This window comes from Camelus dromedarius, chromosome 3 (genome assembly GCF_036321535.1).
Source record: "Camelus dromedarius isolate mCamDro1 chromosome 3, mCamDro1.pat, whole genome shotgun sequence".
NCBI classification, from domain to species: Eukaryota; Metazoa; Chordata; class Mammalia; order Artiodactyla; family Camelidae; genus Camelus; species Camelus dromedarius.
Genome location: NC_087438.1, coordinates 91002520 through 91017782, shown reverse-complemented (window position 1 = coordinate 91017782; position 15263 = coordinate 91002520). Strand labels below are relative to the sequence as shown.

Here is a 15263-nt window from a genome sequence, read left to right as displayed (position 1 = left end):
GAGGCAGAGAGGCAGAGAGGCAGAGAGGCAGAGAGGCAGAGAGGCAGAGAGGCAGAGAGGCAGAGAGGCAGAGAGGCAGAGAGGCAGAGAGGCAGAGAGGCAGAGAGGCAGAGAGGCAGAGAGGCAGAGAGGCAGAGAGGCAGAGAGGCAGAGAGGCAGAGAGGCAGAGAGGCAGAGAGGCAGAGAGGCAGAGAGGCAGAGAGGCAGAGAGGCAGAGAGGCAGAGAGGCAGAGAGGCAGAGAGGCAGAGAGGCAGAGAGGCAGAGAGGCAGAGAGGCAGAGAGGCAGAGAGGCAGAGAGGCAGAGAGGCAGAGAGGCAGAGAGGCAGAGAGGCAGAGAGGCAGAGAGGCAGAGAGGCAGAGAGGCAGAGAGGCAGAGAGGCAGAGAGGCAGAGAGGCAGAGAGGCAGAGAGGCAGAGAGGCAGAGAGGCAGAGAGGCAGAGAGGCAGAGAGGCAGAGAGGCAGAGAGGCAGAGAGGCAGAGAGGCAGAGAGGCAGAGAGGCAGAGAGGCAGAGAGGCAGAGAGGCAGAGAGGCAGAGAGGCAGAGAGGCAGAGAGGCAGAGAGGCAGAGAGGCAGAGAGGCAGAGAGGCAGAGAGGCAGAGAGGCAGAGAGGCAGAGAGGCAGAGAGGCAGAGAGGCAGAGAGGCAGAGAGGCAGAGAGGCAGAGAGGCAGAGAGGCAGAGAGGCAGAGAGGCAGAGAGGCAGAGAGGCAGAGAGGCAGAGAGGCAGAGAGGCAGAGAGGCAGAGAGGCAGAGAGGCAGAGAGGCAGAGAGGCAGAGAGGCAGAGAGGCAGAGAGGCAGAGAGGCAGAGAGGCAGAGAGGCAGAGAGGCAGAGAGGCAGAGAGGCAGAGAGGCAGAGAGGCAGAGAGGCAGAGAGGCAGAGAGGCAGAGAGGCAGAGAGGCAGAGAGGCAGAGAGGCAGAGAGGCAGAGAGGCAGAGAGGCAGAGAGGCAGAGAGGCAGAGAGGCAGAGAGGCAGAGAGGCAGAGAGGCAGAGAGGCAGAGAGGCAGAGAGGCAGAGAGGCAGAGAGGCAGAGAGGCAGAGAGGCAGAGAGGCAGAGAGGCAGAGAGGCAGAGAGGCAGAGAGGCAGAGAGGCAGAGAGGCAGAGAGGCAGAGAGGCAGAGAGGCAGAGAGGCAGAGAGGCAGAGAGGCAGAGAGGCAGAGAGGCAGAGAGGCAGAGAGGCAGAGAGGCAGAGAGGCAGAGAGGCAGAGAGGCAGAGAGGCAGAGAGGCAGAGAGGCAGAGAGGCAGAGAGGCAGAGAGGCAGAGAGGCAGAGAGGCAGAGAGGCAGAGAGGCAGAGAGGCAGAGAGGCAGAGAGGCAGAGAGGCAGAGAGGCAGGCACTTTTATTACATTCTTGCTATTGCAGATCATTGTATCATTCCTTACTGTTTATCATTCCTGACTGCAAGTGCGTTCACTGTATCATATTACTGAATGATCCAGAAACATCTACTGATGCTTTTTGGGTGGGATTGCAAATGTCTTTGCCTTAGATGAGAAGCAGAAGAAATTGTGGTGAGAATAAACTTTCCATTTTGATACTGTGGTGTATCATTACAATGCTGACACTGTGACAGAAGATCAAGAGAAGTGCAGTGAAGCGTGCACCCTGTACAAAAAGGTCCTACTCTTCCAGTCCGCTCAGCCCCAAGAACCACACATGACAGTATCGACATTTTCCTGGAGAGGAGAGGAGAGGAGAGGAGCGGTCCGGGATCGGGGTTCTGACATCACTAGGTCCTGACGCTGGCCCTATTCCTGGCTTGCAGACGACACAGGGCAGAGAGAGGGAGGGCTCTGATCTCTCATCCTTTTCTTCTGGAAACACTGACCCCATCATGAGGGGCTTGTCCTCATCACCTCATCTACAGCCAATTCCCTCTCAAAGCCTTCACTTAAAAATCATCACGATGGGTGTTATGCTTTCAATATACAAATCTGAGGGGACACAAACACTTAGTCCTTAACAAATGGTTAGGTTTTCTCTTTAACATCATCTTTTTAAAAGACCAGATAAGGATCCCAGAAGTTCGCTGTTCCATCATCAGTTACCTTGCACGAGACCTGTTCTGCTGTTCCTTCCTTCACAAAATGTCATCTTACACCCAGCACGACTGACAAGGATAACACTAGTGTAGTTACACTATTTCTCATTTGGATCCCTGAAGGGTGATTCTCTATTATTCCCTTAAAAAAGATATTATAAAGTCAGAACAGTAGAAGAGAAAAAATAAACTCATCATATATGAATAGGAGGGAACACTACATGCCCTGTTGCATTCTGGAAGCCAGACCGTCACCATTTTCATTTCTATCCTACAGCTTCATAGGTACACGATTATGCATTAACACCGCAACCTCTCTAGCCTTCAGCTTTCTTATCTCTAATATGACGAAGGGTGAAAAGAACTTAGAGGCTGTTATGAGTTTGGTATTAACTGATCAATGGCAAGTGCCTAGAAGGACGCCTGACACGCAGTAGCAACTACGTGAGTGCCAGCTGGGGAGCGAAGCGCCACGCGCCCTGCTGCACCAGGTTCTCCTAGCGAGAGCTCCCCCAGTGCTGGCACTCACAGATGAAGAACCCTTCACAATGTGATGACCGGAAGAGAAGTCCCCTGACCGTGGCCCCAGACTGCCCCCGTGCGACACACATGAAAAGAGGAAAAGGCCATCGGTTCTTTCCTCTTCTTCCAGTTGTTAGGCTTCATTAGATAATACAAAAATATGGAGGATGTCCATTCTTTTAAAATCTCTGAAGTTCACTGCCAAGTGTTAAATCAGCAGATCAGACATCAAAACACTTACCTTAAGTGTTATGTATTGCTTGTTACCTTTTTTCCTTTCAGACTTGAACACATGTAACTGTTTATGATACATTTAGGATTTTTTTTTATAACAAACGATTTTACAAAATTTATTCTCAAAGTTAAAGTTACATTTAACCAAAATCTATTGAACATAGAGGAGGAGTAAGAGACGAAGAATAATGTATAAATGAGATTTTACAGGCTGACTAAGCACCACGAGCTAAAAACTGAATTGGTCCCATACAGTTAAACTCGTAAAAACTGAAGTGGGGATGAAATGTGTTGATGACAAAGAAATTACAATTAATCATTTATAATAAAACTGAAACCATTCATTCTATTTATATATATCGCAGTGACTCGATATATTCACAGAAGTCTCAGGGTCCCATTGGGTCCACGTTGATCCAAAAACAAGGGAGGGAACTGTGTCTAACAGCAACCTGACACCGCTTACATGTCCACAAAACCACTTCAATGTACTTTTCCTTCAGATTTAAAACAAACAAGCTGTTTCCTTTCCAGGAAGCTACCAACGTCATTCCTTTGCGGTATACCTAGTAACTGCAGTGACAAACTTGCTTGCTGTTTCCAGGAGACTCATCTACCTACTTAAAAGGTCTCTGTTCTCCACTTAAGTCTTACAATGTATCATAACTGTGTTTATAAAAGCCTTATGACTTTCTGGTTCTAAACACTTGAGGGAACATTCAGACACATCTTTGTACTTTAGATGAAAATTGAGGAATAAGTTCAGCGGAGTAAATCTGAACTTTACAGTGAAATTCACGGAAACCTCTATAAAAGACAGCAGTCAAGCACAAATGCTAATCCTCCGCTTGGCGCAGGGGAACTTACGTTACAGTAACAAATAAATCACAAGCATACTAATACCAGATACAGGCTCATCTTTTATAAAGTAAATGTAATAAATATGTTTAGAGAACTCAACTAACTGACCTCGAGAGAACAAAAAGAGGTTAAATGTTACTGAAAAGCTGACCTCCAAGTCACTTTGCCGGGGGCATGAGAAGCAACTATTATCTTCCCTTCTAAACTCAAACGTTTTGCAGTATTCAGAAGACAGACAGCTACAAAGAGTTCAGGGCAAACATAAATAAACACAGAACTTGGCAAACAAAGCAAGAGATTACTTTTTCACTGTTCACTTCCTTCTCCCTTTAATGCTCCCCTACGTATGTCTACTCCGCGTCTATCAATTCACTGCACGCACTGCAGCCGTGAGGAACGAGTGGACCTGTCACAGAGCACATGGACGCGTGACTCCGCCCCGAGGCCCCACCCAGGTACCTACCGAGTTCATCCCACTGAACAGGTCTCCCGACCCCACGTGAGCCGTGTGCACGAAGTTTGTGGGCTCTCCAATCATACTTCGGTCAATCCGCCGGCGCCTTTTCTAAAATATGAGGAATAATGGGTTGAGAAAATGATCTTGTTCACAAAAAAAGATATTCTGATGGATTTATATACTGTGCACAAATAACTTTCTGTAATAATATATTTGCCCGGGACACAAAAGTACCTAAATCTTGGTATCACCCCAGTCACTTAAGCTGAAATCCCAAATAATAGGTTATTATTTACACCTCAAAATAGATTATTTGGTCTAACTTTGGCCATCCACATATTTGTGTAATAACCATTTAAGTTTTGCACTTTATTAAAAAGAGACAGATGTAAACTTATCATCTGTTAACCATAACTGGTGTGATCTGAGGACAGCATTTTGATTTTAAACACTGCAGCTTTCATCACTAACAAGCTGATGCCATTTTGATGGCTATCACTTAGATGACACCCGACTGCCCTTGCACACTAGAATCACCCTGCACTCTACCGAGAGGTCTAGTTCTAGCTCGTTCACTGTTGTCTGCTCTATTCTGGCTGCACATGAAACCCTGACCCAACTCGGCCGACAGGGCTCGGGCTTCCCGCCACCGCCTATTTCTGACGACCACGTCCCCATAGTTTCCCAAGCCTGTATTCAGATAGCAGGAACCTCCATATGCCATACAGAAGGAAAGGGGTTTCCATGCATCCCTGGGTGCTGCGACCTGGCTGAGGGGCCACGAGCGCAGCCGGCTCCATGTCCCGGCGCCAGCCCACGCCGCCCCGCGGCGCCAGCGGCGGCTGACCCAAGGCAAGCCAGGAACCAGGACTGGCTAGGTGGCCTCCGAACATAGTATTTTATGTCTCCATCTCCTGGAAGGTTGCTGGGCGCCTGAAAACTCCTAAACATTTACCCAGACCGACCCAGGTGACAGCTCCGCAGGATTAGAACACAGTTTTCTACAAAACCACAAAAGCGGAGAGTTCACACAGTCATTTTAGAAGCTCGTGCACCTTGTTTTGCTGTCCTCTAGCTTTCCTGCCACAGGTCAGAGTCCCAGAGGAAGCCTGATGCTGGTCCTGGGAAGTACGTACGTTCCCCCTCAGAGCTCAGCAGTAGCACTACCGTCTCCCAGTTTGCTGGCTCTTCCCTCCTTTCCTTCTGTGGGGCGTGTGGAGGCGTCTTGCTATCTAAACGCAGGTTTTACTACAGCTTATGCAAGTTTTCTTCTATTATTTCTTCGATATTGCTCGGGTTCCCTTTTGCTATTTCTGGGGCTCCTGTTACGTGGCCATCAGGATGTGGCTGTGTGTGTGTAAGGGGGCGGGAGGCAGGGAGTGTGTGTGAGTGTGCACATGCACCTTCCTAGCTGCTTTCTGTCCATCATTTTCTTCCTCTTTATAGTCTCCCTGTATTAGAAAATAACTCCACTGGTTCCTCTTCAGGAACCCACAAATGCTTTCTTACAGGCCAGAGAGCGAACGTTGAGGCTTGCAGTCCACACAGGGTCACAGCTTTGCCTCTATTCTGTCATCACAGTGTGAGAGCAGCTAAGGACGACAGGGGGACGAACGAGCCCAGCCATGTTCCAGTAAACATTTATGCACACAGAAAAGGTGGCTACGTAAGGCCCCACACATTCTGGTTTCCTGACCCCTGCTCCAGATCAGTGATTTTTTAAAGTGGAAGATACTTTTTCCCCCCAATTGTGGTTATTTTTTTGGAAGCCCTTTGCTATGAGATCGCATCGCTGCACTACTTTCTCATCTCTTTGAGACTCTGTATTACAGGTTTTCCTTTTCTTGCTGTCAAAAATGCCTGACTGAATGAATTGTACTCTACATCACCAGGAAGCAAATACTCTCATTCCTTTACTTCCCCAAATTTAATTCCTTCAAGCCCCTTTTTGAAGGGTTAAAAACCTCAATCTATCCTCTGGGGCCCTGCTCCACAGGGTTACATGAGAGTTTCAGGTTGAAATGGTGTCAGCAGCCAAGGAAGGGTCCACGTCCTTTATCTAAGGCCTTCAGTTTCCTATTTCTTAGCAAAAGGCACTGACTTCCCGCTATCTTTTCTTGCACACTACTACCTTCGGAGCCTCACACAGACTCCCTGCCCCTCACCACAGACCTGACAGCTGCAGCCACCCTTTGATGTGGGAGGCCAAGTGCCACCCATGCAGGACAGTCTCTTCCACCTTGTTTCCCATGTTCTTCCCCAGTCTCTGATTTTGTCTCTTTCAACCCATTCAACATACTTCCCTTCATACTGCTCTCATCTGGGATGATACCGCACAGGTTCCATGAGCCCTGAGAAGCTACCGTCTTTTCTAGGATACGGCAGAGAAAAGACGATGCCAACAGCAGTTTTGTGCCTGTTTTCTTCCTGATACTACTTATTCTGTGACATTTCCATTGAATCTGCCTTGTTAGGAACCTGTTTTCTCTAGGCACATCCAAATACACTGTCACCAGCAGAAGTGAATTTCCTAGCCACTTGGGCAGGACAAACTCTCGGGGTTTCTTCCCCAGGACACCCCTTGACTGACAGGTAGAGAGGGAGGCTTCCAGGTTCTGGGCACACTCCTGCCATGAGCAGAAAAGGCAGGCATCTCCAGAAGAAGACAGAGGACAGCAGTTACAGTCATGGGCTACTGGCACCTGCAGGACTGTGGACTTTCCCCAAGGCTCTGTGTGACCAGCTTGCAGGGGCGACAGCTCCTGGGCTGCAGAGGGTGGCAGCTGGCTCAGCCACAGGGCCCTGCTAAGCAGGCGAGGGACTGGCGTATTTCAGAGAATAAGATCTACTTCCAGGCCTCTGGGAGTCCTGGTCATCCCTTGCCCTGTGAGCACACGGAAGCAACTTCTAACAGTTCTGAGTCGGTGTCATTTCCTCCGGAAGGGTGTGTTTGGGGCTCAGCAGAAAGCTACACTTGGCCCACAAACCCACATTCAGCGATGTATTCTAGCAGTTGAATTATTGCAGGAAGATGTTGGGAGAGAAGAGTCAGCACGGAGCACTCAGGCCGCCACCCATCTCACCCAGAAACGTTTCCTGAAAGAATAAATTAATGTATGGATGTGCCTGAAGACAGATGTGCTTCTGAAAGAGTGGTATTACTACTCACTCGTAAACAATAACGTAACAAACGTTACGAATAGTGAAGGAGGACGTTCAAAAGCAGGTAACTAAATGGTTCAAAAGAGAACACGCTCAGTGAAAGGCAAAGGACGAAGACACCACCTTTCTTCTGTCACGATGACGTTAGCTCACTAATTCATAATCTGAAAATGATGACTTTTCACGTTGAACTTTACTGAGTTAGGAAATCAGACTTTCCCTTTAGTCCTGGATGGTTTCTTCATGCCATCTATTCTCACCTTGATTTTAGGGCATAAAAGTGCAAGTTGTCTGTCCTTCCTTCCTTAGTGCTAGAAAGACCACGGCTTTTAAAGCAGAGGAATGACATCAACATGGTTTTAAGAGGCTGCTCCGTGACGGCTACAGCAGGGAAAGCAGGTGGGAGAGGCCAAAAGAAAAAGTCATTACAGTAATGCTGGTGAAAGGAGGTTACCTGAATTCTACTGTCGGCGGCATAAATGGAAGTGTATAGATTCAAGCTGTGTTCAGTGGGTAAACCCAAAAGCATCTGGTTGCTGACTTTGAGAATTGTGGGAGAGATCAAAGGTAGCGGAGATGCACAGATTCCAGGTCTGAGAAGAGAGTCCACAATCCAGTGGGTGAGGTAATACTGAAGAGTTCCACGCTTCAGGGAGAAGATAAAAGATTCAGTTTAACACACACGGAACCTGAGGTACCTAAGAGACAGCCAAGGGAGGGTACCAAGTGGACAAGATGAAAAAGGCTAGACTAGAGACAGGAAACGGAGTTACTGAGAATTCTCAGGAAGAAAAGCGCACAAAGAAGCTCTCTGTGAGGGTGGGCGGAGGAAAAGAAGCCACTGAAGGAGGCCGACAAGGAACAGCCTAAAAGCCAGGAGGTAAACCAGGCGTGTCTTCTGCCAAGTGTCAAAGAGAGACTCAGGCAATCGGCTGAAAGCGGCTGGGAGGCCAGTTAAGGAGAAGCATGCTCCCTGCATGCAGGCGAGGAAGGAGCTCCTGCCGACATGAGAGGGGCCTGCGGGGCAGCAGGAGGTGGGGACACGGAGAGCTCACTCACAGACAACTGGACAAAGCCTGGCTTTCCGGACGGGGAAGACAGACAGCTGCAGCTGAAGGGAGAAGAGAAAATGAGGAGAGACTGAGATGAGATGACTTGGTTATGCTTAATTTCTGATGAAACGATCCAGTAAAAGAGGGAGACTGAAGGTAAAGAAAAATAAAGGATTATCAGTATTTTAAGGACGGGATCCAGACACAGGCTGAGATGTTCTTTAGACTTCTAGTACAATAATCTTAATGAATCAAAAAAACTACATTCTAGGTATAATTAAATATTTTAAAATGCAAAAGTGTAGTACTTTTCAGACACAACGTGGACATTTAAAGAAGAGCCCACTGCTCCAGTGTGCTGTACTCAGAGTGCAGGACAGACACAAGATTCAGGCCGTGGGCAAACGGGGGGAATTCCAGAGTCAGGCCCCCACACGGCAAAACAGGAAGCCGCGTGCTCCGCTCTGCCGCATGCTAGCTGCTGACTGGAGCACAGCCACAGGTTTTCCTGGAAACATACTTCACTTTATTCTTCATAGGGAACTTTACTAAAACTGTCAACCATTTGAGTAATTCTTGCCATCCTTCAAATATTAACTGTTACTCTGCATACGGGCAAGGACTAGAAGTACACTAGAAAGAACAGTCGCGTTAGGGTGTAGAGGGTTAGGGAAAATGGCTCTTCCCATCTACTGTCAATTATGCCTCTGTAAAGCTGTTTAAATTTTACAGACATATCTGAAACTTTTTTCAATGAAATGTGATGTCCAGAATTTGCTTTTAGTTATCCAATGGCGAGGGGCGGGGGGCTATAGGCAGCCCCCCCATCAATAACTACTGAAGCTGAGTGCTGCATACAAGGACAGGGGTGGGCACTCTTCTTTTCCTAATACATTTTTTAAAAGATTTGATAATTCATTTACTTTCCTCACAAACTCCTAATTCATCCCTCCCCCACTCTTTCCCCTTTGGTAACCAAAGTTTGTTTTCTGTATCTGTCAGTCTACTTCTGGTAAGTAAATAAGATTTGTAATTTTTTTTTATTCCACATATAAGTGATATCATATGGTATTTGTCTTTCTTTGTCTAACTTCTTCACTTAATATGATAATCTCTAGGTCCATCCATTTTACTGGAAATGGCATTATTTCAGTCTTTTTTACGGCTGAGTAATATTCTATTGTGTATGTGTATGCATGCACGCACACACACACACACACACACACACACACACACACACGCTCCACATCACCTTTATCCAATCGTCTGTCGATGGACATTCAGGTTGTTTCCATGTCTTGTTGCCTTACAATTCAAACATCGTTCCCTACCCACTTCCTGTCTTCCTCCCCAAACTATAGAAGATATATTAAGTGTAAAACAAAAACCAAAAAACAGAAAACGCTGCACAGCTACCACATAACGTGGCTAGCTACAGCATCCATTTAGTTTAACACGGCTACTCATGAGCATCATTCTGTGCACTCCGTCACGTTCCTTCTTTGAAAATAAAACCACCATCCAGAAACAGCAATAAAAATGGCTTAAATAATAAGGCCCAGCAGCAAGTGCTCAATGCACTCAGAGCTTCTACTCCATTCTCTAGTTTTCTCAGCTCTGCCCTACACTCTCCTGGTGTCAGTTTTAGCCACAGGCTGGTAGCAACAGAGCTGCAAGTCCACTCTCCCCGGCTGTGTGTAACGACACAGAGAAGAGCAGCTCTCTGTTAAAAATAAGGCCTCTTTCCTCTGAGGTCTCCACAGGACTTCCTCTGGCGTCGGAGTTCCATGCCCTGTTCTGAACCAACCCCTCTTGCCCACGTGTCAGGAATGTCTTACTTGGCCAAGCTCTCGAACCCAATCACGGCTACGGAGGACATGGCCCTCACAGCCACCACGAACCGCATCCGGGGTCACCCAGCACCGGGGTCCACTGTGCAAAATATACGGCTCCCACACAACAGATGCGGGGGTTGCCATGCTGACGGCCATCGAGGCAACTCAGGAAATTTACAAATTACTAGGCAAATTTGTTTTTAAAACCTGGAATGTAAAAATTCAGAGAAAAGCTGTATTCTGAGATTATTTCTCCAAAAGATCCCTCCTCTCTGGTTTCCCCCAAGTCTCTCTGGCTTCTACCTCCACTCCTCTGCTTTTCTGCACCCTGTGTAGGGTGGCCTTCTCCACGGTGTCCCCGGTCCCCTTTCTTCCCTCTCCCACGTCTTCACCTTATTACCTCCATGCTCATGACGAGGAGGTCTATTTTCTCTTCCCCAGGCTCTGGGCTGTACATTTAACTGCTTACTGGACACGTCCATGTGAACTTCCAGAGGCTGCTCCAAGTGTCCTCTGTCCACAACTGAACACGTAACATCGCTGCTGTAACCTAGTCCTCCTCTTCGCTGTCCGTTCTGGGAAACAACACTCCTCCCAGTGTTTCAGCCGGACTGGAGGGCTGTCCCTCACACTGTTACTTCGCGTCAGCACCTCATCCTATGGATCCGCCTTCCGCCCTCCCCAGAGCCCCCTCACTGCCACAGCCTTGCCCCCAGGCCCTGCCGCCTGCCACCCACATCTCTGCGCGGGCCTCCCAACTTACCTGCTTCCAGCTCTACAACCTGCTTCACCTCCCGATGTTCTTTACGCTGTATCTGGATACACCTTCTACAGCACAGAACTGATGTCACTCACCACTTTAAATGCCCTCAATGGCTTTCCAAAATTTTCAGACTACATTCAAAACTCCACAGCCTCTGAAGTCCTGTTTCTCTCCCCAGCCTTGTCGCTCACGGCTTCATTCCTTACATTCTAAGCTTTCCTCTGCTGCTTGAAATCCCCTAACAACGCAGAGTTCTCGCTCACCTGTCTGCCCTCTGCCTGAAAGGAACCCTTCCTTTTGCTCCTGGACTTCACTAACTCGGGCCTCGCTTCTTTATACGCCTTCTGCTCTGAGGTTCTGTGCTCCTCCTGTGCCCTCAGGGCACCTCGTATTCACCTCCACCAAAGAAAAATTCACGTCTCACACTGATTTTACACTGTCCACTGGATGGCACGAGTACTCCTATGTGGAGAAGGTATACAAATTTCGAGCCCACAAGGGCCAGCGCCACACACAGCACAAAGCCACTCAGCAGCTCATGCTTTTTGAATGAGTACATTCATGACTATATAAACATCACAATTCACATAGTTTTTAAGCCTTAATTCTTAAACATTTTGCAGCAATATAAACTACCTCTCTCACACAGCTACAATATTTATCAAGTATAGCTTCTTAAAAATTTTTTTGTTTGTTGTTTCTTTGAGGTGCAGGAAATTAGGTTTATTTATTTATTTACTTTTAGAGTCGGTCCTGGGGATTGAACCCAGGACCTTGTGCACGCTAAGCACATGCTCTCCACTTCAACTATACCCACCTCCCTGCCAAGCACAGCTTCTTGAAAAACAGTGACTGACAAGTTGAAACTTCCTCCAAGAGCATTTTCTGGGCAGGTTTGTGTGCAAACACCTGCCACTGAGGAGCAGTTTAAGGCCAGGTCCTAGAGGGTAACAGGAGGCATACATAAGAGCACAGGGTAGAGCAGCCTCAAGTCCTTCGAGAAATGGACGTGCAGTGTAAATAAAAACTGGAAGTCCCTGCCACTGGGGACAGTGGAAAAAAAGCTGGCACTTTCCGACTAGAAGACAGCGACCACTTAAGCCAGTGTTGCCTAAGAATCTGAAAGCTTGAAAAAGAAAAATACGCTACTGACTTAACTGTGACCTGGAGAGAGAAAGTAAAACTGAACCCCCGACCTGTGAATTGTATCAAGTAAACCCACTATTCCAGATTGTGTCGAGGGCCCAGCGGACAGCCAGGCGCCCACAGGGTATTTTCAATTTGAGGAAACATAGTGACCCTCAACATATGTACAAATACGACGTGAGCTCCTACCTCAAGATATTCAAAATTTCAAAAGAGCACATGCTCTTTTCAACAGCGTATCTTGGCAAAGCACAGCCGTCAGTGGCTGCCGTGCCAGAAGCCCAGGTACTGCACAGGGGTCAGTGTGGAACGGGAGGAGGGGGAGGCGGTGTGCTGGCTGACCCTGCATCCTGAGGAGCGGGGCAGAACCCAGCAGGCACACACATCTCATATGTAATCATGCTTATGTGGGAATGAAATAAAAATTTATTTCTTCTATGTACGTGTGTTATTATTTCAAACAGCGACTCAACTGTTAGGACATAAATACTCATTAAGTTGTCTGGAGCTAACTAGATACTAAATAAATCTGTAAAGCATTTCTCTCGTCCTAGGAGCACCATGAAAAAAGTTACTGGAGTTAAGGGCAGCAAAAACAAGTTTGAGAGCCTCTGAAGTAAGCTAATTTTCTGAAATATTACCAGGGTCACTGGGCACTGGGGATTTCTGAAACAAACAGTAACTTTTTTCCCCGATGCCGCTTACAGTGATTCCCTAAGAGCATGAGCTGCTTTCAAATTGCCTCCTATTCTCCATCCAGTTCATGTGACAGAAAACAACGGCTAACAAAAGCTATACTAACACTAAAACAGATTTGCTACTTTTTGTAGTAAAGGAAAAAGATTTTCCTAGTGGGTCTCATTTATATAAAAAATGAAAACAGTGTCTTTCATGGTAGTAATGTCGAAAAACTATGGGATGTGCCCTCAGCCAAACCTCTTCCCACTTAGCACTGCCTATTCATTACTTAGCACCCCACCTGAGGAGAGGGTACAGCTCAGGGGTAGAGCGCATGCTTAGCATTCACAAGGTCCTGGGTTCAGTCCCCAGGACCTCTGTGAAATAAGTAAGTAAATACATAAGCCTAATTACCTCCTCCTAAAACAAAAAGTAAATAAATAAAATATCTGTTAAAAAAAACAAACAAACAAAAAACCAGACCTGCTCAAACAGAACCTTCTGAGTTGAGGCTGCTGCGTCTAATAAGTATTCAGAGCACAAGGCTCATTATTTCAATTATAACACTTAAAATACTGTATGAAAATTCATCTGCGTAGTTCTGATTTTCCTACCGCACTAAGGGTTCCTCTGTGACCACAGCTGTGCTTGACACATTGGATAATAAACGGCCGCTGAATGAATACAAGGATTTTAAAGAAACAATGTCAGCTCAGTTCTCTAAAATCTGTCTTATCCAACATTCTGACCAAATATTTCTCAAGGACTTACTACATACGGAAGATGTAAAAAAACAAAAAAAGTGATGCCAATTGGGTTTTATATTTTTGCACAAAAAAACTACGTATCAGTTTTATTTTTTTTTGCTTCATAGTCATGCTATGTCCCACAGAGTAGTTCAACTGTCACTGCTGTTCTAGGTTTTATACTGGGTGACACCTGGAAAGCAAACTTCAGTGTACTCAGGGTCCGGGGCGGAGACGGGGTTAGAATACAGGCTGCTGGCCTCTCCCTGCAGAATTTCAGACCCAGCAGGTGTGGGGCCGGGCCAGGAATACGCATGGCTAACAGGACTCAGGTCATCCTGATGGCTCAGTGGTTCAGAAACAGGAGCTCTAAAGATCGATATCTGAGTATTTTAAAGTAACATGTAATTCTTAAGAGTCTTACTACATGCCAGGCACACTTCTAAGCACTTTAAACACAGGAACTCATCTGGTAACACCTTGAAAAGCAGTTCATGATGTTGCCCTATTCCCCTCCAATCCGAGAGCCTCTGGCAAACTCACTTGGTGTCTCCTGGCCATTGCGCAAGCTCCTACCTTATACGCCCATTTGTTAACCTCCTGTACTCCCTGAATAATATTTTACAGTTTTTGTCTTTGTTTTTTGAAACATTTGGAAAGCTATTAGGATGAATGATTTTTCTTATTAAAAACAAACAACTCTCTAACAACTAGCCACCAATGTTTTTTTCACCAAGTTTTTATCAAAAAGAAGAGCCCATTCACTGCAGCAAACAAGTGCTTCTCAATCAGCCATCAACCCAGGGTTCAGCGCGCTGGCCACCATGAGACATACCCACCTCCCCCAGTCTTTCTCTGGGAGAGGCTATGTGCATACTTTAAAAGCTGCTACTTGAGGGCCAGACTTCTAATTTAGCACACGTATAGACAGACTAAGACCGTGCCCACAGAACAGGTCCATGTTTTCCCTCTTGCCTGTTCCAGGTCACCCAGTGTCTTCCTGGAACGAGCTTACACACATCTGGCACGCAGCTACTGCAGCTGCCTCCCGGGGACGCATCTTTTGACTGCTCGGTTCTGGTGGCCAGCAGGGCTTTAGTTCTTGGGTCCCATAAGGTTGAAAACAATCAACCAATTTTTAACTAGCTATCCCTCCCGTGGCTCAGTTTCAGCAACACCCAGCTCCCAGTCTTTCTCTGAAACGGGTCTACTAGCATAGGTTAAGAGCTGCTGCCTGAGGGTCTAGCTTCAAGTCAGCCTGCCTCTAGGTGCTGACTGAGAGCCTCCCCTTTGGGATGCTGATAGGTCCTGGCACACCTTCAGTGACAAAGAAGGTGGCTTTAGACAATCACAGGCTTTGGGAGACAACCAAGAACTTGGGCCAGGCTGAAAGATAACTTTCAGCTCCAACCTGTAATCAGTACAAAACACCCAGGAGACGTGACTGCTTCGTGTAATGCACAGAAACCAACTCAGAGAGCCCAGGAAGATGAACAAACAGAGGAACATGTTCCAAACAAAAGAACAAAATAAAACTTCAAAAACAGACCTTAATAAAATGGAGATAAGTGATTTACCTCATAAGAGTTCAAAATGATGGTCATAAAGATGTTCACTGAGGTCAAGAGGGCAATGCATGAAAATGCGGATTTCAACAGACACAGGGACCAAAGAAAAATCACAGAGCTGAAGAACACAATTACTAAACTGAAAAATTCAACAGTAGGATTCAACAAAAGAGCAAGTCATCTGGAAGAAAGGAAC

At 46.8% G+C, this 15263-nt stretch overlaps 2 protein-coding genes across 7 annotated transcripts in view; both read right to left on the bottom strand.

Annotated features, from left to right (window-relative positions):
- LYRM7 (LYR motif containing 7) overlaps positions 1-15263 on the bottom strand; it is a 153502-nt gene that overhangs the window by 4767 nt on the left and 133472 nt on the right. The gene's annotated exons all lie outside the window — the stretch shown is intronic.
- CDC42SE2 (CDC42 small effector 2) overlaps positions 1-15263 on the bottom strand; it is a 42140-nt gene that overhangs the window by 4767 nt on the left and 22110 nt on the right. Inside the window, exon 2 of the mRNA XM_064483832.1 lies at positions 4124-4225. Within this exon, the coding sequence (XP_064339902.1) occupies positions 4124-4225 (102 nt within the window). The remainder of the gene's footprint in view (positions 1-4123; positions 4226-15263) is intronic.